Below are 17,792 nucleotides of genomic sequence, written 5' to 3'. Positions count from 1 at the left end.
TGGGCCGGCTGGAAATAGCCGCACGCGCCAACTTAGCTGAACACCCTGCTTCGAGCCAAAGCTCACAGTTTAACGTGGAAACCAAATAAATGAATGGAAATATGTCAGCTGTTGCACGCGGGAAGTGAGAGAATCTCGTGAACAACTCCATAAAGAAGTCTTTATATAAATAAGTCCATGTAGTTTGTAGGTATCCACTTGCCTGGTTAATTAGGATTGTTGGTCGTTCTGTTCATAGAATTATTTTATTGGGAGATGTAAAGGATCTTAAAAGTAAACATTATTTACATTAAGTACAGTAACAGAAAAGCTTTGACTTAATTTACGCCAATAGGTAATATATACTACATTTCTAAATGAGCAAATACTGGTTAAGATTATGATAACATTATACATACCTTATTTACTTCTCTGAAAGTATTCTTCATATCACTGGGTAAGTAAATATAGGCTTGCCATACTGCATTTGAATAAAGTGTTGTAAAGTTCTCATAGTGAAGAAGCTACGTCTTCCGATGACCAGGAGCTAAACTGAGGAACTGAGACATCCTGCAAACGAGTCGTCTAGATAGAACAATAGCTGAACTTTTAAACATCTACAATGTGGACTTAAAAGTATCAATGCTGTTGCGATAAAACCGTATAACAAAGAAAAACTACTTTGATTTAGCACAACGACCTTTACAGAGACATCTAATAAAAATAGCTATAGATCAACGTCCGTCAAGACTGGACGCTAAAATTGCTCGTCAAGCGCAAAAATATCATAACGCCCTTAATAAAGATAGCGACGTCTGTAATGTTTTAATAATAGTCGGGCTAGAAAATCCCTACAGAATTTTCATGAAACGTTAATTTTCTTTCAAGACACATGAACCTTGAAAGTGTAGACTGTTCGGTATATTGGTCACATTATAGGCTGTATTACAAAGGTACGCGGGTTAATTGACCTGATCTGTTGCATAAGGTAAATGAGTCCCTGGATAGAGCCAATTGGCCAATACACTTGTAATAACAGCAACCCGTTCAAACAAGAGTACAGACTGAAAAACCAACAATTTAGGTACAAAAAATATGTCAAAAGTCCCTTCTCTTGCCAAGAATCGGAGAAGTTACTCAAGTGTCTCCGTCACATGATGCAACCTGATCCACCGAAACCCTGACAGTGAAATGGCCCACAGCTGACGTCATCACTACTTTTAACTACCCATCTGAAACGAGACGACCTGCCATACCCTTGCCTGTCACGACTTGGTAAAATATGACTCGCATTGTTTGTCAAAAAGTTGCCGTTAATCTTAGTGTTTTATGACTGTCCATGAAAAAGATACACACCTTTTTGGTACCCTTGTAGGAGAGTTATTGGAAGGTTTGAGTGTTCAGGAAGTAGCTGATAAATTATTATGGCAGACATTTACTTTAAACTGCTTTTCATTATCCAATTAAGTCGGTTCGAGCATTGGGAGCTTTGAAAGGATGGATGTCAGCAATGTAGTCCTTTCATACAAAAGTTTGTTACTATAAGCTATAAGGAAAATATGGCCTGAGAAAATCCTCCTCCTCAGCGTATGCAAGGATTTTCCGGATGATAAGTCATCTATGTATATATCACTTATGAAGCTGTTTATGATCATTCTGCTGATCTTCATATGACAAGAACTATAAACTTGTATATTAATTTGTTTACCTGAACATTCGAAAGTGCTGTAAAATATTTACTACCTGAAATAAATAAACTCACAAATGCGCACCTTTACACACGTAGGTAAATAAATTCCACGGAAATCATTTGGCATGTGTATTGAATTCTTGAATTCTTTCACAAGAATGTTTTCTGAAAAGAAAAATTCTTCTTAACTTGACGAGTACGTGAATCAGCTGATCAGACCTGATTGCTGACGATATAGGTACCGTGTGCAGGCTTCTGAGTACATTGTACTTGTGTTTGCGAGTCATCGTTCTTGTAAATACTGGGATTAGATAGTTGTTGTTTTAATAAATACTAGGAGGAAAACAGGAAATTCTTTTTCAGTTAGTCACGCATGGTTTAACAATAATTTCTGGATGAGAACAGCAAAGATGGTCTGGATGATGATCACGTCTCAATAAGTCAACATTAAAGCAAACTATCATAAACAATTGTGATGAATAAGTATTTAGACAAATATGTAAAACGTAGTTATCGATACAATTCTTATGGGTATTAGCCATTTACCATCAAGTGATCCCTAGTACAAATCTATACTGCAAAATACATACTCTCCAAAAAAACTACAAAACAGCACAACACTACACAAAACCCACTTTTTATGTATCCCTTTACATGTAAACTAACAGCCATTTCATCCAGTAACATGGTCCCTACCCGTCCAGGGCGCCCCGGCTCGACCCAGACCTGGACGTTCAAGCCGAACTGTTGGACGCCAGCGCCGCCAAGCACAAGATCGCCGTACGACCTAAGAAGAACCATCCTAGGAAAAAGACGGGGTCTGCTAAGACTGAAGACGGAGGAAGGTAAGAGGAATTGTAATTTTGGAAGGTAAATGATGAGGATAAGGGGTTAGGGACCCTAGGGACCTTTCTTTATATGGATGATACATTGACAGGCTTATAGAAAATAGGGAATTTATGAGAAGTTAGGAAGAGGCAATTTTTCTTGCTGAACCTATTTTTATACAAGCGGCTTATCCTAACCTACCACACTATGAAATTCCCATAGATCTGTCAAATAAAATACAGAACAAAAATTCATATGGCGTGACCGTGTTTTTTTCAGTGTACAAGTTTGTTCATTGTGTATAATTTAGTTCAAGTATTACATAACAATGATGTATTAGCGACGGTTAAAAGCTTCGTGACCCCAATTCTGGTTGTTACGAAATACGCGATTTGCGAATATCGTGCGCTTAGCGGTGACACGCGATGTCACCGGCGCGATTTTTGTAGGACTTTTTAAAATTTTTGTAATTAACATTAATTGTTGAAAAAATAATGATTCTTGCACTAAAGTACTTAGTTGTTAGCTAGCGATTTGCGGTTTTTTTGTTCAGTCAAAAATAGGAAGGCTTAGGTATAGGTACATCAAACTGGCATAATGGATTAAATAGTTATGTTGTACCTGGTTATGTGCAGGATTTTTATAATGATAATTAATAAAACGCCTTTTGCAACCACCATACATAACATGGACCAGTAGTAGAAAACTTAATTTTTTTTGTACATACAAACATACATTTCCACTAATTTATACAAATACTGGACGGCGACTAGCCGCCATTGACAACATAGAAATGGTTTCCGCTCCGAACTGTTTGACATAAAAATATGAGTACATGAGTTCGCACTCCGATATCTCGGTCAAGATCCGACCATGCCCCATGCAGTTTTTAATAGTTTGTCCCCAATAACCGGAGATATAAAAATCATCAAGATTTTCACTTTGATCATCATTTACAAGTGGTACAAATTTTGCGAATTTTAAATATTTATTCCATCGTCGTAGTTGAAAATCTGCAGTTCAAAAATAAAAGGTGATCTTCAGTACAATATTTTTTCGAGCCGGCAGTGGGTTTTTCGACCGGGTGCACCTGATTGACATATTTGTACCGCGTATATTTTTGTTTGCTTTTGTCAAACCCACCTAGTTTTTCGAAGTCGGGGTAAATGGTTTTGACTTTAGTTTGGGGAAAGTTCATTCATCCGATGATGATTTCACTTTGTGGCTGCCATAATGATGAGATGAGATTTTAAAACATGAGATAATTTTGGAGTAAGTTGTAAACAATTTTCCGAACTGTAAAGCTGAAGACTCCGTGTAATTTGAAGAGAATGAACACGTAAATATTAATTACGGAGATTGCATAAGCGGCATTATGCTCATTGAATTCTAAGAAACCGCAAGTAATTGTGCGTGCTATTTACGTATGTTCTAGATTTCGGTTAACAGATTAATACAAGATGTCATTGAAAAACTATGTAGCGGTTTGCTAAGAGCCATAGGATTTTGAATTCAGCGGATTTAGGTTAATTGTAGCGTGCCTATTTTATTGAAAAGTATCGTCTGTACAAGTATTAGTATTCCTGTCTGTATAGGGATTACCACCACGATATTTTTTGAGCTGGTTACGCTGTTACATTTCTATCTTTATTTCTATATTTTCCTCAATCATCCACTACCCAGTTTATTGCTTCACCAGTACGAATTTATACGAATGATGAATGAGCAGCTTTTATGCTGAGTGGCTGAACGTTGTAATGCTACAAAGATAAGGCACAGGCGCTTTCCCCGTACACTCGGCGTAATGTTAGATGATAAAAACCAGACGGCCAGTCGCCTCGACGTTACGCCTCAAGCCCAATGAGGAAAAGGTTGGTTTACTTTGAGAAATGAAATGGGTATCATACGCGCTAGAATTTTATTTTGCTTGTCTGTTGAAACTATAAGTACTAAGTAACAACAACCAAAAATATGTAGTTCTTCGTTTCGTTTACAGCAAAAGACTAATAAATAAGAAAACATTAAATACCTTATATAATAAAAACTTGTTTTCTCGTGCTCATTTTGGAGTGGTAATCATTCAAAAATGAGGGTTACATGAGTACCGAGTACTGTAGTGCAGTACTCATTAGTTATCAAATACTTACAAATCGATGCTTCTGTTATGAATTTGATGTTACTGTCGGGGTGTCTAAATATGAAAGCGCCACGCCAGGTGACTTGGCGAGCCCAGATATCTAATCAACGTGCCATACCACTGATTGTGACAAATATCTGTCTTCGAACACATTATGTTATAATGTTCTCACCATACAAACCTATTAGTTCCATGTCTTCTGTATATTATATTTCAGCAGTAATACGTGAAACATTTGAAGTTACACATGATATTTAGGGAGAAACGTTTCTTGTGCTCTTAAAGATAAGCCATCATCATATCTTGCTCTTGCCGGCCACTGCTGAACGAAAGCCTCCCCCAATGAGCTACAATCATCCCAGTCGTCCCTTCTTCAAATCGGTCTTAAAGTCGGTCCACAGTTCAGCAGAGCCACCTAAACTATGTTTGTCCAAGATGTAATCAACCATGTCAAGTGTTATAGACAGAATTCTGAATGCTCAAAAATTGTATACAATTAACTGCTCATAATTAGTGAGGTTATAAACAGTTTCAATCTAATATTGACCATCAGTTTGCATCAAAATTATACAAGGTTATAATCAGGTAATATTGAGGTCGATACGCTTATATCGATGTTTATCTACCAAGGTGAATGAGAAAGGGTTTATGCTTGTACTTCTCATAATTTTATAGTAATGTCTATATTATGGCGGCAATTTGGCTTCGGTCCAGCAGTCGGTTCTCGCTTTATGCTCCAATTGCCCAATTTTGTTCACGCTTCATGCGATTGGCTATTGTCGTAAAGATTTGGGTGGTATTTTAAAGGAAAAGTCGTCAAAGAATAATTTTATAACATATTTAAAACCAGCAAGCATAGATAACCGAGTCAATAACCTACTTGAACTGAAACTACTCTACTATTTGACTATTCATCCAACACAAACAACGATTATAATAACATACAGACATCGTTTATAAACTAATGTATCATAAACAAATCAAGCGTATAAATCTTTAAACAAATTTACGAAACACGAAATGCATTTTTGTGTTGCATAAATCAACGCATTATTTCGATACTTCATATCAGGTCAACGTCCTCAGTGCTGACGAAAAAAACCTCGTAACTACATAATCATTTCGCGGATACGTGAGAACCGCCCAGTTTCAGGAGACCTGCCAACTTGTACGAGATGTTCTCTGACACTTCATTGTTTTAAACTTCAAAGAGAACACGGAGGCCGTCGTAAAGTGGTTAAAAAAATTGGCTTGGTCGCAGCGCTTAAAATAATCTACGGTACATTATTAGCGTTATTAAGATGGGTTGCACACCTACTTGGCGAACAGACCGTTCTGTAATATACAATTTCACTATTCTCTCATTGTCTGGCCCAGTTACCGTTCACCTATGCGGCTAATTTGGGATGGCTGGAGAAGGCCTAATTTAAATTTTGGACGGTCCAGCATCTTGAATGTCATGTTTATAATTGGCAGGTCCCTCGCATGTTGTCTCGGCCTATTTCGTTTGTTTATGCCTTGCTGTAAATGCAGGCACGGTTTCCTCATGTTTTGACTTTCTATTTCGTAGTTTGTGTTCTTGTTTAGATTGTTGCTATATGCGTTTGGTAATGCTGATGCTGATAGAATGGGATTACAAAAATCTGTCTGAGATTGTGAGATTGGCATTCGGATTGTTTGTTTTTACTGGACGTCATGGTTGATAAAAGCTGCAATTTTCGTAAATAGTTGCACAAGTATATGATTTATTGTTCGTGCTTTATTTTCATTCACATATTTAAACTTGTTATAGCTAACATTTACAGTAGAATTTATAAAACGAAGTTAACAAGAGTTTTTAATAAACTATATATTACTGAAAGACTCCGATTTCGGTAGATCTCGTTAAAGTAATGTTCTTTTGTAATGTGACCAAATATGGACATACTGCAACACATATGAAAACTTTTTCAATGTCAGTAATAATACGGTTTCATATTAAACAGGGGTTCTGCGTAATAGCTACACTAACATAGTTTAGTTTACGTGTGTTTCTGAAGATCCAGGTGTAGGTAATAAAGAGAGACAATAAAACTGGAAAACACGCCAGGCGTCTATTTTCCAAAAAATAGGGCATGAGGCCAACCGCCTACAGGTCGAAGTTCTAGCCAAATAAGTTTACTGCGTTTTCCACGTGTTTTTAATAAAAAATCTAGGAAAAACGAAGTGGAAAATTGTGCCAGTTCCTACAGTACAAACTTCTTGCGCAATTTTGTTTTTTATTCTTCAAAATATTAAGGACCTTCTTGTTTGAATCCATCTTTGGATTTTGACTTCTGTTTAAGCATATCCGCGACTGATAAAAGTAAGACTACTAAGGCTAAAAAATTACATTCTTGATCCGACGAGGATGCAAAAAGGAAATTTCAGAAAAAAAAATTCTAAACCACTGAAGCTTTTCTAGAAAATCAAGGTCAACAAACTCTCAGAATCAAAAAATTTCCAAAATATTTTCTACTAATGCAAGTAAACACACTAAAACTACTGATCATCATAATAACCCAGAAACCAGCATACTGGCACACGCCTTCCGCTTATTATAAATTATCGTTCAGAAAGATTAATAACACGCTTTCGTATGATGACCATTACGTGGGAACATGGAGAACAAAATGAATGGCGGAGATGTCATAATGCAAAATCTCCTTTGAAAGTAGCGCCCCAAAATAAGGTATTTGGGGGACGAGGAAGCCTACTTGCTAAGCCCTTATACGCCTTCCTTAGAGCTCGCCCATTATTTATATTTATATTATTTATATTATTTTCAAAATACTCGTAAAATCACCTATCAAGACCAATTTTTTACATATTGGTAGGAACCCAAAAGCCTCGTTAGTTTTAGTAACCGATTGTACCTAGAGGACCTACAAGAAGGCGGGCGCCTGACCTACCTTCCTTATAGCATCTCCGCTATATTGCCTTACTCCGTGCATGAGAACATGGTTGGAGGTTATTTTTCTAACCCTGTGCCATGAACCCGAATGAGATGACGAGGTCTGCTCAAAGTAATGTGCTATTTATAGAGGAATGGTGTTTCGTAAACAGTAACGGTAATTGGGAACGCTTGATAGGTATTTTTGCATAGTTGGGTAAACTTTTCGTTAGGTATTTGAAAGTTCATGGGTTTTATGGGAATCTTTAGCATTTCAGACTTGTTTGTATGAAATGTATTTACGATTAAACTAAATGTTTTATTTGGTTTCCTTCGGAGAGGTACAGTGTAATAAAAACACTAACTCCCTTATTAATAAACACGGACTCAAGTTAATTTAAGTTTAAACCGACCGTTCTTCTTTGATGACAGTTTAATCCGTGTTTATTAATAAGAGGCTAAGATAAAAGCAGTACAATTTTAAATTCATGCTGTAACCACGTGTTTTTAAGTCCAAAATTTTCCTCAACCTCGCACTTACCTAAATAAAATTTTCCTCCTGAAATTGAAAATAGGGCGAAATATTTTGACTGGCGTAAATTGTCACGAGCGGATGAGCAATTCAGTTTTACAAAATAAAGGTGTATCTGAACATGAGAGGTTGTCATAAATACTAGAAGATTTGACACTTGTGTGTCTACTGGACTCAGATAGACAGTTTGAAAGTTTCCGCATTGTTGACAATTTACAAGTGCACGAACAAATCATTTTTGCGAATCCTACATAGTTCTAGGGAATTAGAAAGAAAATTATAATCGAGGAGGAAAGTTTGTACGAAAACTTAAGTAAATAAATAATATCATGCATTTGCTTATATACCTACATAGAGTTCTTAACAATATATTACACCAATCTTCATAACCATACTTCATTGGGATAAGAAAGATACTTGGCCGAATTACGAGCATTTGTAAAAGTATACCTAGTCAAAATATCAATAAAAGTGATTACTTTTTTATCCTATCACAGCAGTATTATAAAGATAAACACAATAACCAAGATATCTTCGCTGGCCCAATTATTGTTATTGTTTCGCATAGTGTTAAACCTCTTTATTTTCCTCGGGATAAATAATTTGATATCATAATTTAAACTGAGGGATTAACTGGAGTTGGTCTATTTCGAAACTCGGCTCATGATACATGAAGTTTTGTTTTAGTTGGCAAAATGTGTGGAATGAAATAATCGTGTAAGCTTCAGAAGTGGTGATTGAAAGAAAATTGCTATATCTATACAATTATGAAATAAATGGCGTGCAATAAATAAAATAAAAGTTTACACAGTAACAAAGATGCAACATTCCAAAAATAATATTCCGATACCGGGAATCGAACCCGAGCCTCCTGGGTGAGAGCCAGGTATCCTAGCCACTAGACCATATCGGATGTTGACGTTATGTGTCAATTTGACATTTACTCTGTTTTTTTTTTTTTAATATTGTTGGTAACTGTATTGCTAACTTTTTTATTTATGAGATTTTAAAAGGTCACATCTATAAAAAATATGGATAGCGTGATATACTTATCTATAAAAAATATGGATAGCGTGATATACTTAGCACCTTAAACACTAATTCGTCATTGTCTTTTGCGTCGACAGACATAGATTAATGATAGAAATCATTGTGACACTAATTATAATAAATGCACATGTGCATAATCACTTCTAAATAACTTGCCTCTACCTACATACTTAGATACTTTCATTTCTAGAAATCTCTAGTGAACTTTCATCTGTGTTATCATCTGCCTGGCCTTCAAAAATATTGGGGCCACTTGGTGCGACTGCATTTCTGACTTCTTCAGTCCTGGCGGTTTCCGTAATGAATGCCGGGACTCAACCAAATATGTCATCTATTTGTACTTTATAAACAAAAACCCTAGAACATGTTAATATATAAATAAATCGTTAGTAACCTGTTTTGTATAATCTCTTAATCTTACCTAGCTTCCAGACTTCAAAGCAACAGTTACGATGAAATATTAATTGTTATTACTCTATTATTACTATTATATTCATTAAATGACACATATTTTAGTTTATACAAGTGTTTTAGAAAAACACACAGAGGAAGAAAAGATAACGGATATGCCATAAGGAAGGTAGGCCAGTTTCTTCTTGTAAGTTCGGTAAGCGTGATCAGTTACTAGACCCAACGAGGCGTTTGGGTGCCAAAACCAATCTGTCAAATATTGGACTTGATTGATCGGTTATCTTATTTTCAAAATAATGGCCTGATTCTAATGAAATTCTGCAAGGGCGGAGCTAGTAACGTTCCTCGCTCCGAAACACCAGGATTTTGGCGCGCTATTTTCTTAGGAGATTTTACGTTATGACATCTCCGCTAGTCATTTTGTTTTCCTTGGCAAAACATGAATGACCTACTAAAGTACATTGGGGGATTCATACAAAAATTATGATATAGCGAGTTGGCTGTATTCCACTTCTAAGATAAATTGTAGGAATATCTGAAATTATTCCAAATGTAATAGATTAGTACTGCTTTATTATAAACTCTTTTATGTTTGTTCTCTTTGAAAATTTTGTAGGTACCTATTGTGATTCTGGGAAAGCTATTTGTGTGAAGGGCTTTTTACTGTTATGTTACGAACTTTCGGTCTGACGTTGATCGTCACCCCAACAAAAAATATATTTTTTAGTGTATTAGTGAGATAAAGCTTATACTTTTTTTTTTGCAGATACTATGTTTTTTTTTTTATATTTTAACCCTATTACGTCCTGATTAAATGTAATTAAATTCACAAACCTATGGCATTTTTTTCGCATTTTACGAGCGCTGTAAATGTCATGTAAGCATTCACTACAGTTCTTACCGGATTTTACGAGTTTTAAATTAGTTTAAAGATTGCGGAATGAGTTTAATGATGCTTGGTGTAAATATAGCAACAAAAGGTGTAATCAAAATAATTTTGATAATCAATAAAATACAGGTAAAATTGCTTGAGAATTTTATTACATACAACTGGTATATTTTTATTGCTGAAATATATTTTTAATAAATATAGACACCATAATTTTCAGTGACACCCCAGTCCACCAACCGAGTAAGTGACAATAAATCATTTGAATTAACTTTTTAAGAACTGAAACAAATGAGGCACGGATTCCATAGATATGATCCGGATGACATATTCATACATTAATACCTCGAATAAGGTTACCCACTTAGTTTTACCGCCTATTTACTTCAAAAGAAAGTAGTCCAATCATTAGTGGAAGAAAAAAACAAAAGTAACAAATGTTCTGAAAGATTATCTCAACAATCTCTCCGGAATAAAGAATGACTTGTGAAAATAAACTGAAAACATTTTATAGATATGTAAAAATGTGATTAAATTGTTATGTAGGCAGTGTCTCTTTTTAATTCTTGTAGTTTTTTGTAATATTTGTGTGTCGTATAACATATGTTCGAATAGAAATTCACGTCAGATATTCCTGTTTCGATAATTTGATTAAACGATAATGCTGGCAATCTAAGAATTATAAGATTAATTTCGAGAGCTTGTATCGACCTATTTTATATTGACTCTCGAACATCTTTATTTAGTACAGATAATATTCATCACCATCTCAGCAGTTGGACGTCTACTGCTAAAGCCGGTTTCCAAGGATCGATTGAATTTTTGTCAAAATACATTTTTTTTTTTCTTAGTCCGTACTGTCCCACTACTGGGCAAAGGCTTCCCCATTTTGCCTCCGCACCTTTCGATCTTTTGAGTCCTCCCACCAATCAGGGTTGTAGGCATCCAGGTCATCCCGCTATCTCTTTCGGGGCCTACCCAAATACAATTACTAGGATATAATTATATCCTTTTCTAGAGCTAAACTTAATACACGCAATTATTTTCTAGATTCTTAGACAAAGACTTTCAAACTAGGGTAACGAACCCCGGTTCACAGGGCAACGCTCTCATGCCGTCTTCGGATAAGATTGACAGGGAAATATTCCGCAGAAATTAGTCCAACCTCTTCATCATAATTCTATTTTTAAATTCAATTTACATTCTAATTTCAAAATGTGGGAAATAACGATGAAATTAAGACCGGGCGGAATTATGGGCTTAATGGTAGTAAATGGGTAATAAGTTTATCAAAATCGATTAAAATATTTAAGCACTTTATTGGATGTTCGAAGAACGATGCTTTAATTTCATTTACAAAAATAGTATAGCTATTTAAAGATTTCGTTACCAGTTTTAGGAGTGTAAATTGAAGTTTTTGTAGACCCCGAAAGACATTTATAACTTTGTACCTTAATTTTCAATTCGAGAAAGGCGAATAGGTAAATACCTAGTATCTGCCGGGAGCCGACTATTATGCATTTAAATGCCACGCCAGTAAGAATAGTACAAAATGGACTACTTCTGCTTATCTAAATGTCAGCCGTCGCTCCAGGAGGCGGGATTTCGCTGAATATATCACGGTAGAATTTATTCCAACATAAATAATAATAAACATGAAATTTTGTTTCACTCTAAATTCATCTTGTTTAAAATTAAAAGTAAATCATAAAACTTTTTTTCGATTTTAGGGCTGGTCGTCTACGTCGAACTTTAATGTCGCCAGTAGGTTAATGTTCCCCATGGACTAGTAAAATGGTTCAGCAATTTAACAAACAGAAAAATAGAAAAAGGCTTTCTTAAGCTTTTTAGAATTTCGAGATTTAAAATCTATGTATTAAGGTACGACATCGTTTAAGTCCTGATTAAGTTTTTCAAGTGTTCATAATTATTCTTCGTATTGTCGCTAATAGTGAATCCCCCCTGTTTGCAGATGGCTGGTGCGCGTGATAGAGGACGTGCAGGGCGGCGAGCTGCGCACGCGACAGGGGTACGTGCCCGCGCACGTGCTCATGGAGAAGCAGACCGCTGAGAGGGACCAGACCGCGCTGGCCGCGAGGAGACAGTGAGTACCCTGGTGTCTCCTGCCAAGCTTGTGATACCTAGACAAAGAGAAGGATATAAGAGTGATAGTTTTTGGCACTAGCTTATGCCAGCGGTTTAACTGAGGGAACTACTGTCCGCACCCTGATAAACTGTATCCTATAAGTTATTCTAATATATAAGCTATATTTATTAAAACTCATTCGGTAGTTTTAGCGTGAGAAAGGAACAAATGTTCATCCATACATACAAACTCGTTTATAAAATAGGCAAGTTGGAAGTAGGAATTTCCAATGTGCAATCCACTGAGCTCCACGTCATAAAATATAAAAAATCCTTTTGCGCTACACAATGGCAGCAAAGTAACATCAGACACTTGATGAAACATGCAAAAACAAAGATTGATTTCAGAAAAAGATTAGCCCGAAAAGCTTTCAACACCCACTCCGTTATTTCGAATCGTGACTTAATTAAGCATTTCACAAACATAAAGAAATCTGTTCCGACGTGAAAGCACAATGAATCAACATGGAAGTCTTTAAAAACATGTTTAGTTCAAAAGGTGAAACATGGCTGTTTTATTAATACTCTAGGCATATGTTCAAACATCGATGACTTATGTACCACGTTTGAAGATTTTTATCGATGATAATAAGTACCTAATAAACCTAGTAATAAGTGGAGAGAACTTAAACAAATATTATTCCGAGAAAAACGAGATAGACGAGATCACAGGTAGAAGTTTATGTTGCCATACAGATATAAATAAGTAACCTTTATGCCTTCAAAAATCTCATAATAGGTAATCAACCTTGTCCTTTCTCCTATTGTTGTAACAAAGGTTACTCCCACGGAACTCTACAATCCATGAGGCCTTGCACTTGAGAAAATCGCACATATCTTTCATGTAATATCACAAAATTATTTCACACCTGTGGACCAAAGTAGCGTTCTAATTCTGTTTCAGACTAAAAATAAGCAATACGTGAATGTTGTATCACTGAAATTGGCTTTTAAATGTGTATTTTGTTTATGTATGGTGCCTTGACTATTTTCAGTTTGTGACAATAGCAAGGGTATATCTTTGACACTCTTTGAGTCTTCTTAAGTATTGTCCTTTGCTTCAATTATATGTAGTATCATCTTTGGACACTTAAATCCATTTAACGGCAATTCTACATTTCTTTTTTCCTGTCTTGTTCAATATGTGTGTGTGTATGAATACATAAATTAATAAATCTTTGTGTAGACATTTTCATAGGTTTTCTCTTTTCTTTATGCCAAAATATTTACACGTGTTTCAACTTCTAATCTTACTTTATGTTATTCTTGGCATTATGTTCGTGGAGACTTATTAAATGCTTGTTAAACCCTTTCAGTGGTCATGAAACTGCAACAAATGTTTGCAGTGGTCGTTATAGGTTTATTGTTTTTGGATGAACTCCTTTATGAATTACAGCGTTCGTTACAAATATGTTCTTGCAAGCCAGATTTGTGCTCTTTAGTACAATTTTACCTACGCTGCGGAATCAATCTGAGACTGAAAATCCGACGTTGAAATCGAAACTTGTATATTTAATTTTTTTGTCGTCCATATTCCTTATTTCATCCACGTTTCAGCTCATCATATTCCTCAACACTGCTAATTTAATTAAACTCTCTCTCAAAACAAACTGCACATCACACCGCATCATTAGCGCGTACATTTTTATCCAAACAATTTGGAACGCCCGTCAAAACTTCATCAGCATCCTCAAGCCTTACCAAATGATGACAGGAATCGAGGATATGTCCAAGTTATTCAGGACGATGTATTAAGTTATCAACAGCGTCGTAATTTGGCAGGAGTTCATGGATACTTGCCTGTCTTCCCTGACTTCCGTGTCAACAAACTGTGCTCGCTCATCTTTTGTTTTTAAGATCATGTTTCTTCCTTATTTTATGTTTATTGAGGTTCCATATTTAGTGTTACTTAGCTTTTGTTTCGGCATTATTGGAAATGTATTTGCGGAAAGTTCGTTGGTTCCGCTTTTATGGATTTTATTTTGGGATTATTGGAAAGTGAAATTATGATTCACTTAAGGTCATTGAAATTGTTCGTCATTTGATTTCTTATACTTCTCTTTATGATTTGCTGGCTACCTATGTATAAAATTCACCTTGGACAGCTGCCGATTCTTAAGACCACTTCTTAACGGCTCATGTACTTCTGATTAATGCTAACTGTTCGTTGGACATCCCTATAATAATGAATATCTATAATTTCAACATACAGCTTTAAGCCAAGTCTATTTAATTTATTTGACAATGCATGATGCAAATATTATTTAATGTCCTTATAAATATGGATTTGCATTATTCACGAAGTTATGTTACAGTATTATTGTGTTAAGCGATATGGTTGTCAAATAAAATGACTTTATTAGTTTGACTCAAATACACAACAATTCTTACCAAGTTGGGGATATGACTTGACTTCTTCATTTAGATAAGTCACAACAGATATATCTATCAGATTGATCTAATCTAAAAGAAAACTACCAGCTTATTTATTCTTTATTAATTCTCATTTTTACATTCCTTGTTATAGTAATTCTTATGCCACCAAACTTTTCTTTACTATTTCTCGAACTATATCATCTCTAAAAGACTCTGCACCAATATGATTCATATCTGCCCCTCCTATTATAAACCCAGCGAACATCTTGTGTAATAACTCAAAGTTGATATGCATGTCTGCAGCATCCAATATATCAGGGCACGTCCAATTATTCCCACTTGTCTACCCGCGGTGTATGCCAGAACGATATTGTTAGGTGTTTAGTCAAAACTGCCAACAACTTGTCCAGGTGGAAGGTGGATTTGGCAGAATGTACCCTTGTCTTCGGTTGAGGAGTCGTTAGAGATGTGACAAGTTGGCTGTCTATTTTTGGAGTAGATGGATGGTAGGTTTTAGTAATCAAGGTACATCTAAAAGTTGTTCCTTATTGATAGTTTAGTCTACAGCGTATGAAATCTTGTCGTTAATTAAAATGATAGTGAGGAAATACAAATCTCCACGTGTAATTTTCTTACGATTTTGGAGTCTGAGTTGGTCAGCCAGAACACACCCGACCTTTTAAGATGCTTTGAGTTTAGAATCAGCATTTGGCAGTGTCAGCCTATTGACCATAATAGAATTTTCTCGAATATGGAAGCATTGAGCTTCACACCTTGACTTCCAGCAAATCACGACCTTCCGAAACCTCGTGCTACCTCTCCATTCACTATTATAGATGCTCCCACGCCCTCACCTCTTGGCATGCTACCGCGCGCTCTCGCTCTGAATCACAGTAGGAAAATACTCGCTAATTTATTATAATGTTTATCATTTGAACCCTCGCTGTGACGTCATAATGTTCAAGCGTGTGCTGATCGAAATATGTGTCTATTGATCTTGAAAGAGCTAGTTACTTGATCTTTGGAGGCTACGTTATTTTGTCTTCGCAATAGCTTTTTGATTATTTTTTTCAGGTATTTTTATAATTGAAATTGCGTGGTCTGGGTTTAAAATATATATCAGAAGCTTAACAAAATTCTTAATATATTTTATTTCCCATGAAATAAGTATGATATGATGACTCAGGAATAAAAAAGGAATCGTATTTATTCCAAACCTGTATTGGACAAGTTGTGGCACTTAAAATCGCTTCTCAACTCCTATCAAAAACATACAATTATTTTGGACCTATTTTTTGTGAAACTTAAAATTAAGCAGCGATTAATTTACCATTTTTGCTTATTTAAAAAACGAACTTAATATTTCAAAACTTATTTTAAGTCAAAGTCTCTGTTTGCCAGTTAGTAGGTATAAAGGCACCACATTACATGCAGATACAGAATCTCTTAAACAAAATTACCCCCCAGGGCCGTGGTACGAGAGCTGGTAGAAACAGAGGAAGAGTTTGGTCGCGACATGCAGCAAGTAGTCTCCCGGTACATGAAGCCCATCGACAAGGCCACCACGCCCAAAGCCGTGTTCGACAACCGGGAGCTGCTGTTCTCCAACTTCAGGCAGATCTGCGAGTTTCATAATACGTAAGTTCTTCATCTGCATCAACCTTTTTTCGTTTCTCTGCACTGCACCTTGGCTCACGGAGAAGATGAGCGTTAGTACTTACAACAATAATATTATATTAGAAGCAAAAAATCTTACACATACTTACGTACGTTAGGTAAGATGTACCTTGTGAAGGACTGACCTCTAATAAGTTGCGATAGAAACTATTTGAAAACCACGTCATTTATTGAAAAAGCACTGACAATTATGATCTCACTAATACCTAGCCGCAATTCTAATGAATTGTGTTTTTTGTTTAATCTCAAGCAGGACCACTCCGTCCAGCTATATCAAACCTAAACCTATGTGAAAGGGTAGCCAGAGTATATTTAAAATCTCTATTCATTTCAGGGTCCTGCTAGAAGGCATAAAATACTACGCGAGCGAACCGAAAATGCTCGGGCGAGCACTATTACGAATGGAGCGCGAATTCGACAAGCACGTCGGCTACTGCCGCGATGAGCCGAGGGCGCAGCATCTGCTGGCCACCAACCCTGTTGTTAATAAGTACTTCCAGGTTAGTTCACAATATAACTTAATTCGGACACCAGAATAAATGTTGCACATTAAGAAAAGATTTCGTAGATTCCAAATTCTGAAAGTACGAGTTTGCCATCAAAACTAGCGACATCTGTTGTCTTTCCATGAAACTTCGTGCGAAACTTTGTTGCTAACACCATCTAGTGAAGTCTTGTCTTAACTTTATTTAACAGATACAGCGCCATCTACAAATAAATTTGTGCAATGCAGGAGAAGCCGCCGTATTGATTTTTTGAGAATTGTTTGAAACGCTCAGTAGATGGCGGTATGTGTTTCATAAATTCGATGAAATCTATCTATTTATACTTTCCGGTTGATTTAGGAGAATTTGTAAGCTACCCATTGATTGAATCCATTGAAGATGTAATCATTGTCACAATTAATTGGGACATGTCTGTCAATCTTACATATCGGTAGTAACAGTTTCTAAATAAGTGAAATTCCGACTCCGCCTAAACAATTGATCTGCAATTCCCAGTGTTTGATGGCGTGAGGATAGCCGGGCGCCGGCAGGCTCGGGAGTTAGGCAATCAGCCAACAACTAGAATAGTTCGGATGCCGCGTCGGCCCGCGGTATGAGTGCTGTCAATTCGTTAACTCATATCGAGGGCAATCACACTATTTCTACTAAACACGATAATATT

At 36.1% G+C, this 17,792-nt stretch overlaps 1 protein-coding gene and 1 non-coding gene across 2 annotated transcripts in view; one reads left to right on the top strand and one right to left on the bottom strand.

Annotated features, from left to right (window-relative positions):
- The window catches only part of LOC110380713 (obscurin), a 73,329-nt gene that overhangs the window by 8,133 nt on the left and 47,404 nt on the right, over positions 1–17,792 (top strand). The window contains exons 3-6 of the mRNA XM_064043470.1: positions 2,374–2,514; positions 12,400–12,531; positions 16,416–16,586; positions 16,960–17,125. Of these exons, the coding sequence (XP_063899540.1) occupies positions 2,374–2,514; positions 12,400–12,531; positions 16,416–16,586; positions 16,960–17,125 (610 nt within the window). The remainder of the gene's footprint in view (positions 1–2,373; positions 2,515–12,399; positions 12,532–16,415; positions 16,587–16,959; positions 17,126–17,792) is intronic.
- On the bottom strand, positions 8,919–8,990 carry Trnae-cuc (transfer RNA glutamic acid (anticodon CUC)). Its single transcript has one exon. It is a non-coding gene; the product is annotated as a tRNA-Glu (tRNA).

The sequence above is a fragment of the Helicoverpa armigera genome, chromosome 3 (genome assembly GCF_030705265.1).
Source record: "Helicoverpa armigera isolate CAAS_96S chromosome 3, ASM3070526v1, whole genome shotgun sequence".
NCBI classification, from domain to species: domain Eukaryota; kingdom Metazoa; phylum Arthropoda; class Insecta; order Lepidoptera; family Noctuidae; genus Helicoverpa; species Helicoverpa armigera.
The sequence above is the reverse complement of the archived record's forward strand: the minus strand, read 5'-3'. Positions and strand labels throughout refer to the sequence as shown.